Source organism: Protopterus annectens, chromosome 2.part1 (assembly GCF_019279795.1).
Source record: "Protopterus annectens isolate FY-2018-M chromosome 2.part1, PAN1.0, whole genome shotgun sequence".
Classification (NCBI taxonomy): Eukaryota; Metazoa; Chordata; order Ceratodontiformes; family Protopteridae; genus Protopterus; species Protopterus annectens.
Window position 1 is genome coordinate 92,785,254 of NC_056729.1, and position 12,641 is coordinate 92,797,894.

The 12,641-nt window shown below is 39.6% G+C and overlaps 2 protein-coding genes across 5 annotated transcripts in view; one reads left to right on the plus strand and one right to left on the minus strand.

The window, feature by feature from the left end:
- Positions 1-12,641, minus strand: part of FBXW7 (F-box and WD repeat domain containing 7) — a 1,850,919-nt gene that overhangs the window by 289,807 nt on the left and 1,548,471 nt on the right. For all 4 annotated transcript variants that reach the window (XM_044062041.1, XM_044062042.1, XM_044062043.1 and 1 more), the window contains one exon: positions 11,575-11,657. In XM_044062041.1, the coding sequence (XP_043917976.1) occupies positions 11,575-11,657 (83 nt within the window). The remainder of the gene's footprint in view (positions 1-11,574; positions 11,658-12,641) is intronic.
- LOC122794721 (metallothionein-2A-like) overlaps positions 11,745-12,641 on the plus strand; it is a 62,975-nt gene continuing 62,078 nt past the window's right edge. Inside the window, exon 1 of the mRNA XM_044063370.1 lies at positions 11,745-11,808. Within this exon, the coding sequence (XP_043919305.1) occupies positions 11,745-11,808 (64 nt within the window). The remainder of the gene's footprint in view (positions 11,809-12,641) is intronic.

The window sequence follows — 12,641 nt, forward strand, 5'->3', positions numbered from 1 at the left end:
ACCCATTAAGTACAGAGAAAGTAATTAGGGATCTGGGGACCCAAGTTGATAGCAATCTCTCCTTTGACAACCACATTGCCAAAGTGGTTAGAAAGACCTTCTACATAGCCCACCTCATCATGAAAGGATTCACATCTAGATCAAGGGAGGTAATCGTGCCCCTTTATTCATCCCTCATCAGGCCTATCATAGAATATAATTCCCCTTTTGGGATGTACCTTACGCGACACCTGCAGCAATTAGAAAGACCCTAAAAGTACCTCACCAAGAGGATCAAGGGACTCAAGCAGATGCCATATGCTGCTCGGTTAAAAAAACTCCAGCTCTACTCAGCTGCATACCGCCTACTTCGAGGCGATCTATGCCCGACATATAAAGCTATGTCCAATCCAGAATTAATGGACATGCTCCACCTCAGTAAATCTAAATCCCTTAGAGCCACACGCTCGAGGGACTTGAACCTCAGCACAGAAATAAATAGAACTTGCTGGAGGGACAGATTCATAACCCAGAGGCTCCCTTCGCTCTGGAATAGAATTCCAATTCATGTTAGGCAGAGCACCTCACTGAATCTCTTCAAGAAGAATCTTGATGAGTGGATGGGGGATCGTAGGTTTGTCCCAGGGATTACTTCCATGTCATTATTAGACAGAGGCACAGTAAACTAAACCTTAAAAAGGGCACACTATACTCAAATCAAGGGGTGGCGTAAGCCAAACAAAACTGGGCTAGGCTTGTAATTGCCCCAGGGCAGATAGCCTAGTATGAACCTATGAACCTATGAATTTGGGTTAAAATCCATGGTGGGCCGTGGGCCATGTTCCTTAGTACTGGATACCAGTGTTGGCATGGCCAGTCTGGAGCAATAAGTATCATTTGTGGCCTCTCTAATCTGACTTTCAGCAGCACCTTTGCTAGAAGAGGCAGTGGAGGAAAGGTATACACTGTTAATGTTTTCCATCCGAATGAGAGGGAGTCCACCTTCCAAGCTAGTGGGTGGGATGTCCTTGTGCAAAATTTTCGAAGTTGGTAGTTTTGGGGGTTGGCAAACAGATCTATGTCTGGGCGTCCCCATTTTTGAGTTATCATTGCAAATACTTGTGGATCCAGTTTCCACTCGTGGGGATCCATGATGTTTCTGCTTAGGTCGTCTGCCAATGTGTTTTTCTTTCCTGGCAGGAATTGTGCTTGTAGTTGAACTTGGTAAGTCAGTGCTGTGTCCCACAAGGTCGTTGCTTGCCTGCATAGGGGGTAGGAGTGTGTGCCCCCTTGCTTTTGTTTATGTACCACATAACTGTGGTATTGTCCGTCTTTATTAGGAGTTGTCCTGGATGTAAGAGGTCCTTGAAAGCTGTTAGAGCATTCTGTACAGCTAGCATTTATTTTTGATTGATATGCAGATGCCTTTGATCTGTGCTCCATTTGCCCTGAATGCACTGTCCTGCCATGTGTGCTCCCCAGGCATAGTCCGATGCATCTGTTGTTATAGTTTGCCTGGCTGTGGGCAAGGTAAAAGGCTGACCCCTTGTGAGGTGCCATGCCTGTGCCCACCATAGAAACTCCTGTTGAAGGCAGGGAATGAGTGGTATCATTGTTTCCAAGCTGTGGCTGTGCTGTGTCCATACACTCTTCAGGTACCATTGTAATGTCCTAATATGCAGTTTTGCAAATGGTATTAGGAGTATGCAAGATGCCATGAATCCCAAGGCCTGCAGAATTTTTCTTGCAGGGAGTTGGGTCTTTGTTGCCATCATTTTGAAATATCGAGTCAGCTGTTGTTGCTTGTCCAGTAAGCAAAGGGCATTAGACTCTGAGGACACTACTGTTGACAACACTGGACTTGATGATAATCATCTAAACGACGACACAGAATTTCCACCTTTAAGAAGAAGTGTAAGGCTCCAGAACAATTCTAGAGCCAATTATAACTCTAATATAAGAACTAATAACATTAAAATTGTTACTTCTTCAAATAATGGATTACACCAAGATTACAATGGGGCTAGACCTAAACAGCAAAGACCTGCCCATAATTTTAACACTAGGTCTAAAAATTTTTAACTGAGGAGGAACTCGGTGAAAATGACACTTTGATTAACACTGAGCCCTCCTCCTTTAATACACTAGATTCATCTGTTAATAGTATCGATAACAACTATGAAGTTACTGTTTTGGAAGGTATTGAGGATCTTTCAGGTCCTTATGGGCCTATAATTTTGTATAACCATAATAAGGACTTTAAAGTATATAACTTTTCCTCTTGCCCACTACCGCAAAAATTGATTGAATTATTATCTAAAGGTCAAACATATGTTCCTTACACGAAAATTGACCTTACTTCTACCATCCTCGATCTTAAACTTTACACGAGAAAGTTGAACTTCCAATTCTTGTTTGGTGATACTAATAGTTTAGGGACTCCCCCATGTTTTCACATACCTAGTACATTTAATCCACCCCTACACCCTGCTATTCAAATGTTTGAATCTGTCTGTGAATTGGACTTTAGATCTTTGGCTAAAGAAAAAACTCATGACATAGTTAGTTCTAAAGAATTTGATTTAATCAAATTTGTCCACTCACAGAAGATCCGACTATGTAAGCCGGATAAAGGAGGTGGTATTGTAGTGTTTGATATTGATGATTATAACTCTCGGATGAGAACTTTATTAGAAAAAGAATCATATTCATTGAGTTCTAGATCTGAAGTGAACAAAGCTTATAATTTAGTGAAATCATGCATCAATGACTTGTTCATAGAGGGGCGTATAGAGCAAAATGTCTTGAACTATATGACCACTTCTTTCCCTATCTACCAGAGTTTCTTTGGGATTCCAAAAATCCACAAAGACTTACATAATCCACCTATGAGACCACTGGTAGACGGAAGGGGATCACCCTTATATGTTTGTGCCAAAGTCATAGACTTCTTTTTGCAAAAAGTAGTAGCAGGTGAGAGACAAATCTGTAAAGACTCATGGTCTTTCTTGAAACATATTAATACTCTTGATTTTGATGTTAATTATAATTTTTTAACCATCAATGTTAAAGATTTGTACACCTGTATTCCCCACATCATCGCTACCGAATGGGTAGCACATATGATGCACAAACATAATGCTCCAAAATCAGACATTTCCTTGATCTCCGAACTTCTAGATCTAGTTCTTTCAAGTAATTTATTTATATTTGATAAATTATTTTATGTACAGAAAGTAGGTGTTGCTATGGGCTCCCCGTGTGGGGCAAGTGTGGCAAATTTAGTGATGGCCTTTTGGGAAACTGATTTTGTCTTCAATCTAAAGTTATATTTGGATACAGTAGTTTTTTATACTAGATACCTTGACGACATCTTCATCTTGATAAAGGGTAATAATCAGACAGCTTCACATTTGGTTGACGTATTCAACACCTCCACCGAGTTTTTGAAATTTACCTATACCTTTGATAATTTTTCAATTTCATACTTAGATATACTTTTATCAAAAAATATTGAACTGAATAGCTACTCAGCGAGAATTTTTCGTAAAGCTACTTATTCGAACACCTTCCTCCACTTCTCAAGTGGTCATCCTTTATATTCAAAAGAAAGCGGTCATAAAAGGGCAATTAGTAAGAGCAGCCCGGATAGTTACTCTCGATTCTGAATTTGAGGAAGAATGTCAATTTTTGAATGAAGCATTTACCAAAAGAGAGTACCCGTTGGGGCTCTTAGAAGAAATCATAGCCGAGGTGAAATTAAAGAGAGAAAACAATATTTATGAACCTTTATTGGCTATTAAAACAACCCTTTGCACCAACAATATGACCAATGACAACTTGAGTAATAAAGATTGTGAAGGGCAACAACTTGCAACTAGTAACACTAATATTAAAAGGAATAATAGCTTTATTACTACTTATGTTAAATTAAGTTCTTCCTGTATTAAGATTCTAAAAAAGAATTGGAACCTATTTAGAACCAATTTGAACTTACTAGACAAAATCGGGCATACACCTAATGTCACCTTCAAACGTGGTCGCAATTTAAGGGATAGGTTAAGTTTCAGTATAGCTCGGTGAATAGGTTGACTGGCATGACTAAATGTGAAGCATGCAATATGTGTAAACATATTTATGTAAATAATTTCTTTACGATAGATGACGCCAAATATAAACTACGTAACAAATATAATTGTAACTCTAGAGAAATAGTTTACTTGGCCAAGTGTACTTGTTGTCCTGCCTTCTATGTGGGAAAAACTGAGCGCAGGCTCAGAGATAGAATATACGAACATATCTATGCTATCAACCACAAGAAGGCAGACAACGCATTGGCCAAACACATTAATTTCTATACTGACCATTCATTTAAATTTATGGTTATTGATAATATAGAACATAACTCTAGAGGAGGTCCATTCCCTCTAAAACTATTAGAATTGGAACTAAAATGGCAAGTCAAATTAGATGCAGGAAGGTTCCCTGGCCTTAATGATGCTCTCTCAATTGGTGTCCTTCTGAAACTTAAAAGTTTGGAGAGAGAAAAATTTTTATATATATATACATATATATATACATATATATATATATACACACATACATATAACGTTTTGGGTTAGATTTAATCTAATTTATTTTTACTTCAATCCAATTCATTTTATTGAGTGCAGTTAATATTTTATTCCTCTATGTAAATTATGGATGTTCGTTTTTGAATTTAACTCAGGAGAAACTCTCACGTGCACTTTAAATGTTAATTTTAAACTTTAGTATTTAATTGTTTAATTATGCAATAATTACTTGATTTTTGCGCCTGTTTTACTTTAAAAGGATGTTGAATGTATGTTTATTTATTCTGATGAAGGCTAACTATTGTAAGCCGAAAAGCGCTTTAATCGTGTCATTAAAAGGTTCACTCCAGGTTGGTCGTGTTTTCTTTTGTTTTATTCCTTTTATCCTTGGCAAGGTGTGAAAGTGGAATCTGTATCCTTGTGAAACAATGTTTAGGACCCATTTGTCTTTTGTAATTATGTGCCAGTTGTCTGCAAAAAGTGATAATTTTCCTCTCAAGGGAGCTGCCAAGAGAGATTTGCTTGGCAGTCTGAGGGTTAAGTCATTGCGTTTGTCTTCTGTTAGCTTGGGGCCTGTCTTCTCCTCCTTTCTGGGTAGTGGAACCCCATTGGCGAGGTTTGTAAGGGCCTTGTGACTGACCTCTGCCCCTTGGGCATCTGTATTTGTCCCTCTGTGGTCTGTCAGATTCTGGAAAGGACCAGTTTTTTGTTGGCTAATTTCTGCTGAACTGAGGGGGTTGAACCTGTAAAAAATCCTTGACCGTCTGCATAGATTTTGCCTTATCCTCCATTTTCTTTAAAACCTCCTCTGCCTTTACACCAAATAAAACATCCTGCTGTAAAGGTGCAGCCAATAACTTTGCTTTAACATGATCAGGCAGGGTTTGTTCTTTTAGCCAAGCATGTCTACGTATGACAGACCCAGTCACTGCTGCTCTACAGGAAGCTTCCAATGAATCAAATCCACATTGTAAAGTATGTTTGCCCACCTGTTGCATGTAACAGATCCTGCATTTCCTTGAAATCAGGCTGCTCTGAATGTGTTTTTTGTTTTGAGACATTAGGAATTGCTGATATTTTAGCATGTGAAACTGGCAATTTAAGGCTCTCATAGTTAGAGTAGCTGAGGTGTATACCTTCTTTCCCCATCTATCTAGTGCTCTGGAATCCCTTTCAGAGGGTGCAGGATTTTTAGCAATGGGGGCCTTAACCCCTTTGGGACCCTGGGAAATTGTTTCTGGGTCAGCAACAGGGTTTTTATATAGGAATTTGTGTGAGTCAGTATCTGTCTGGTTTGGCTGGAGCAGGAGGTAGAGAGTCTGGGTTAAGACTAGATTAAGGTAAACATCATCCACAATGTTTAACACAGGAGGGATAGCAAGTGGTCTGTGCTGGGGAAGTAAAAAGGAACTCTCGTAGCCTTTTCTTTGAATCAGAGTAGTCCTGGCCTTCCCAGTGGAAATGTTCCCTCATGGTATGTAAAGTTTCCCCAAAGGAGTAGTCTTCTGGAGGAGATGCTGTGGGAATCGACTCTTTTCCCCCTTATGAAGATTCTGATGCTGAAGAGTATTCCTGTTCCTCAGAAAAATCTGAGGAAATTGAAACCTGGTCAGAGGAAGCATAATCCTCCTCTTGTCTTGGCCTTTTTTCAGGAGGGGAATGGGAACCCCTGATTAGGGTAATTAAATCTTCAGCCATCTTAAACATTTGTTTCTTAGGTATGGGGCCTTGTGCTGGAGACCGATGTACAGTCTTTTTAGTTTTTAATGGAGTTTTAAGCTTAGCATAAGATTTATTGGTGAGTGTAGTCGGTCTGAAGGCACCTTCTGCAACCGAAGGCGTTTCTACTGCACCGGAATTTCCTTCTGCTATGGAGTTGGAAGGGCCTAAAGAAGAAGGCTACGCCGGCCTAATACTCTCCGCTTGTGAATCAGAACCCGTCTGGGGTTCTAATTCAGCGGTCGTCAGGGGGTGCGTAGGCGCCTCACTGAAAACCGGAGAACCGGCGACAGGTCCAGCCGAGGCCTCGGAGTCTGGTTTGGGTCTAGGCTGCCAATCCTTATCGTTGCTTTTTTTATGCATGCCGGTCGTCGGTTGCTCAGATGGCATGGTATAATTAAATTTCCTACCAAAGTAATGTCGGGCGAAATCAAACAGACGTTTGATAGTTCGTTTATTAAACCTAGCACAAAACCGACAACCTGTGACGACGTGGTCTGGGCCTAGGCAAAGAATACAGTAAGAATGAGAGTCCTTATGAGGTATTTGCTTCCCATAAGAAATGCAATTGTTAAATTTTTTTGACATCGGACTGAGGCAAGAAAAGGTTCCCCAACGGGGTACTTAGCTTTATTGAAGACTTCGGTTTGAAATTCAATTTGAAAATATCAGGAGTCGGCCGACCGGCACTTGCGAACTGCTTCTGCTTCGGGCACCGCACAGCAAGAAAGACTGAAGAAAATGGCATTGGATGCCTCTTATATACCCCTGGCGCACTGACGTCAGGGAAGAAGCGACAGCAACCGACGCCAGACCAAGACTTTGGAACTCGGGCCGACTGCGGGACCGCCTGACGGCAGGATAACCCAAATGTGATGACTGCAGCAGTGTAACACGATGAACATCCGCATGTTCCACAGTTGAAGCATCTCGCGGCATACCGGACTCTGCATGGGTCTCAGTAGAGGCCTGTGAGTCAGAAGTAGCAGGTATCAGGTGCTGCGAAAGCGCCTCACTGAGTACCGGCGAACTGGTGACTGGCTTAGGAGAAGCGTCGTTGGCAGCTTTGGACTCAGTGGCCTGTCTCTGTCTTTATCTTTGTGTTTTTTCAGAATCCCGGTAGTCGGAAGGCTAACCAATGACATTTCTGGATAAGTAAACCGAGAACCGAAATATTTAGAAGCGAAAATATACAGACTATGGATAGTGCGCTGTTTAAATAAAGCACAAAACCGACAGCAAGGCACGTTGTGGTCAGGGCCTAGGCAAGGAATACAGTACGAATGAAATTCTTTGAGAGGTATTTGCTTTCCACAAGTAATCCAATTATTAACTTTTACTGACATCGGTAGGGAGCAAGAAAAACTTTCCCCAACGGGCTATTTAGCTTTAGTTGAAGACTTCGGTTCTGAAACTGAAACGAAAATTTCAGGAGTCGGCTGACCGGCACTTGCAAACAGCTTCTGCTTCGGGCACCGCACGGCAAGAAAGACTGATGTAATGTCGTCGGCTGCATGTTTTATACCCTGACGAACTGATGTCATGGAAGAAGGGACAGCAACCGATGCGGGACCCAAGACTTTGTTAATCACGCCGACTGAGGGCTACTGCAAAGCAGATAACCCAAATGTAATGACTGCAACAGTGAAACACGAAGAACATCCACTGGGAAACAAAAATAAGGAACTCAGAAATTCAAGGATATAACTGGTATGGTAGTCAAGAAAAGCTGGTTTATTTGCAGATATTATTTTGTATCTGACAAAACCAGAACAAGACATTACCGTGTTGTGGAACATTTTCAGACAGTTTCAGATCTTTTCGGGATACAAAATTAATGAAGCTAAAACAAAGGCAATAGCAGTAAATTATGTACCCATACATGAACTGGTTCAGGAATACCCAAATTTATGGGGACATGATAAAATGAAATATTTAGGAGTACGGATTAAAAATTATTCTAGTGCGGCAGCTAAGGATATGTGGGAAGAGACTAAACAGAAGCCAATAAAAAAGTGAGAAAAGGGCAGCTTTGTTATAAGGATATGACTAGTAAGATACAAGCAGTTAAAATGTTTTTAGTCCCATTAGTCTTATACACAGGTCAGGCATATTTTTATTAACCAGAAGAGAAGTTGTGGATAGCAATTAATAAAGAGCTGAAGGACTTTATCTGGGAGGGGAAAATGGCAAGAATCAAGTGGGATAAGCTTATTATTCCAGTAGAACAGGATGGATTGAGATTACCCAATTTGAATGAGTACTTTAGAGCTACACAGTTAAGACTCCTATACACAGCACAAGAAAAAAATATAATTCAAAGTGGAAAGGAACAATGATAAAACATGAGGAAAGTTCAAGAAACAAGGAGAGACTGGGATTTTGGATGCAGGCCTTTAAGGAGAATAACAATAATCATGCAGATTATTATATCCATAAAGCAGCAAGGAGTTTCGGCCGATAGGGATGACTGCAATTAGGTATACAGACAATAGGCAAGCGGGGGGCCGCAATTTATTGGAGAAAACTGGCAAAGGAACTAAGGTTTTGGTAGCAAATAACTAGAGGGGGAAATATGACAGACAGGGAAAACGCCAAGAATTTATTTGGACTGCAGGTTAAAGATTGTTTCCCTATCAGGGATTGATATCAGAGTATAGGCAAACAGAAAGTAATAAGGGGTCCTAAATGAAAGACAAGCACTGGTACCATTTTAATAGAATCTAGAACAGAAGCTGCCATTAAAAAAGAAATAATTAGTAGAGCTTATAAAATACTGCATGACAACTATAAGAATCAATCAGAGGAGGTTAGAAAGGATTGGAAAGAGAGATTGGATAAGCAATTCACAAAAAAATACAACAGGAGGATATATGTATGTCTCCCAAATATGCAACAGAATCTAGATGATTTAAGATTTTTGCTTGGAAATGTCTACATACATATTTTTATACCCCAGGTAGACTCCAGAGAATTTTTCCTCAGGCAGACAGTAAATGCTGGAGGTATGAAGGGGAAGAAATAGGTAACTGGCAACATATTTTCTGGGAGTGCGGTGAGTTGGCGGACTTTAAGGATTCCTTGCGTAATCCACTGTTTGAAATGCTGGGTGGGAAGATTGGTCTGATGAGGGAGATGACTTTTTTTGAGCTATGATACAGAATTGGAATTGTCTAGACATGGTAAGGCCTTGCTGTATCTAATAATGGTGGCTGCCAAAAATCAATTACTAGAAAATGGAAATCAAAATCCAAACCAACTATATTGGAAATAGTGAATATAGTAACAGATAAAACAACTGGAACTGAGACCTTTAGAAAGGGGAAGGAGCAAACTGCACAGGAAAAAAATGGGAATTGTGGGAACAATACATACAAGGGAGTAATGAGGTCTAAAAGGAAGCAGAACTTGAATGAGCTATGTAATGTTGGATTGAGAAAGAGATTATAAGTGATATATAATGTTTGCAACTGGGAATATGTCAGTATGGTTTGTGATGTAAAATGCTTGCAACATGGATTGTGTCTGTGTGGTTTGTTTTCATTTATTTAAAGGTATGATTGCCTACGTAGTAAGTGATGGTTCAATAAAGGTGTGTGTCTTGTTAAAAAAAAGTACAGAAATTGAATAATGTATGTAATATTGCTTAGGTTATATGATATATAGCCATATATGTGAAGCATAATGCTTATGTTAATATAGTTTGATTGTTTTTATATGAATGTAACTTTGCTTATATCACAAGTGATAATTCAATAAATGTGTTTGGGGAAAAAACGTAAGAGTACATGGAAAACATCAAATCTCCAGCTTTCTGCTAGTACTGTACTCTGTTATACGGGTGTTGTTTTCAGTTAAAAGGGTACTGTAATGATACATACATTTTTTTCTGAAAAAAGGAAATAAATGATCCTACATACCCTCTGCTGCTTCCAAAACACGTAAGAAATTTAGTTAAACCACTCAAATTTACATTTTCCTACACCAAGCAGCATTGCCACAACCCTGTGACCTCAGTCACAAATGTATTCAAGTTTGTAGCATAGCCAGCAAAATTGTTCTGTCATGCTAAGTCCTCTCAATATTTTTAGAATTCCAAGTTGCTGACAGCAGCCATGCAACAAGCTTAAAAACCAGTGAGGCTGACATCATAATTAGTACTGCCCAGCAGTACAAAAAAAGGAAAATTTATTAGTAATTTAGCACAAAGCTGTTACTGAGGCTATAGAGTCCACAAGGCAGGATCTTTTTTTTAAATCTACAGTAATTATAATTTAGAAGTAAAAAGCATCACACAGTACACTATTCCTTTGAAAGAAGTCAGTTCCTTGAGTAAAACTATTTCTTTTTCCCCTTCCAAAATACACCACATCAAACCTGCTCCAATTAGAACAGAGCACATTTGTTCCTTCCTGTACTGGAAGATCTCACATAAGGAGGCAACTGCCTTGGAAGCATGAAACTTATATCCCCTGGTCCTGACCCTCTGTTGTCAAGCAAGCTGATAGTTGCATAAGAGCAATTGCTAAATGAGAATCACCCCTCCCTCCCTCCAGGATGGCTGAGCTGGCATAACATGCAGCACTGTCATCATCTCCTGCTTGATTATTCCAGCAGCCAGGTTGCTACTTGAACCCAAGTCATCCCTCAGCACCACAAAGCCAGGTTTGAATAAAACAGATTTGGGGCTCCATGAATCACTACCAGTTATGTAATTCACCACTGCCCTTTGAACCCCTTTGTATATGTTAAAAATCAATTCCTGAAAATCGTTGTCAAATAACGCTTTATAATTTAAAAACCGCACACAAATTTAAATAAAGGGTGCATTAGACTGCATTCAGAAGAATGTTTTTGGAAGTTAAAAGTGGAAATAGCCCACCAGAAATATTGGAAAACCGTCATGTCATGTTACAGAATGTTCACTCAATTGAATATGGACAATTTCTACAAGAAAAGTAACACTCCATGAAATATATTAGTAGAACCAGTGGATTTCCCAACTCAAAAACCATAATGGTTATGACTACAAAACTTAATTCCATTCTTTGTTTCTTGAGTTTGTCCATGCAGGACATGTGTTTAGTGCCTAGGATCCTCTTTGTGAGGTACTTCTGTGACGTCTCCAGCTGTTGCAGGTGTCTAGTGAGGTACATGTCAAATGGGGCATTATACTCTATGAGTGTGCATGTGCCAACTGGGATGGACAGAAACATAATTCAGTTTGCCCATCACATATTACTAAGACTTAATTCTACAAAGGGCTAATAAGTAGTGCTTCAACTGAAATCTAAGTGCTTACCTTGTGTACTCGGAGCCTTTGCAAGGTTTCTTTCCTGAAGAGAAAGACCGGACCTCAGCGCCATGGTCCAACTTTCTCTTCATCTGAAAATGAAAAATAAAAAAGACATATTTAGAAAATTTAAATATGCATGCCGAAATATATCCACACATACTCATGTGCACATATAAATGAATACAAATGATGATGATAAACATTTCAGTGCAATGTTTTTAGATGATGATGTATCATCCAGTATACAAGGAGGACTACTTTTGTTTGGGATGCTCAAAAGTCGTAACAAACTTACCATGCAGTTTAAGTAGCGCAAATTATAAGCAGTGTATCTAAGTTTCACACACTATCAATATCATACACCAAGAGACCAAAATGCACCACAGAAGTAGTAAGAAATGGATTCCAAAAGGTGAACGCAACAGACTGCAAGCCCTCACTCGACTATTAGTGAAACATAAACTTGACAAGGGCAACAGTTAGCTGCATTTTTAATCAATGAACAGAGTTTCATTTTTAAGGGAATCACTATGGTAAGTGGTTCCATGAAGGAGAGAGATGAACACCACCCATGACCCAGATGAGCTGGGCTCAACGAGCAATAAAGACCTTAGAGGAGCGAAAAGGGTGGGTGGGAGTGAACAGCTGAGGCTGACTCACTCATTTAGGAGCTAGTTCCAGAATGCTGTTCTGCCAGCAATTACTGAAGAGAAAGATGGATGGTATACAGGGTGTGGAACTGGAACATAGCCTTCACAGGTTATGTGTGAGAAGTCACATACTCACAAGGGAAGATACAGCATGCATGCCACCCACCAGAGGAGGCTCTGGACCAAACACAGATAAATCCTAATGCTTGTCTAAATAATGCCCTCCAGCAATCAGTTTTTGTTCCACTTAGGAACAAATTAACTGACTGCAGGAGAAAAACTGGTTGACATACAATGGTGAATAAAAAAGGCTAAAACAGGAAAAACAATTTAACAAGAGTCATGCCAACTTTTTTTTTCATCTCAACATAGAGACTTACAGATACAAAGCAAATGGCAATTCACATCACTTACTATACATTT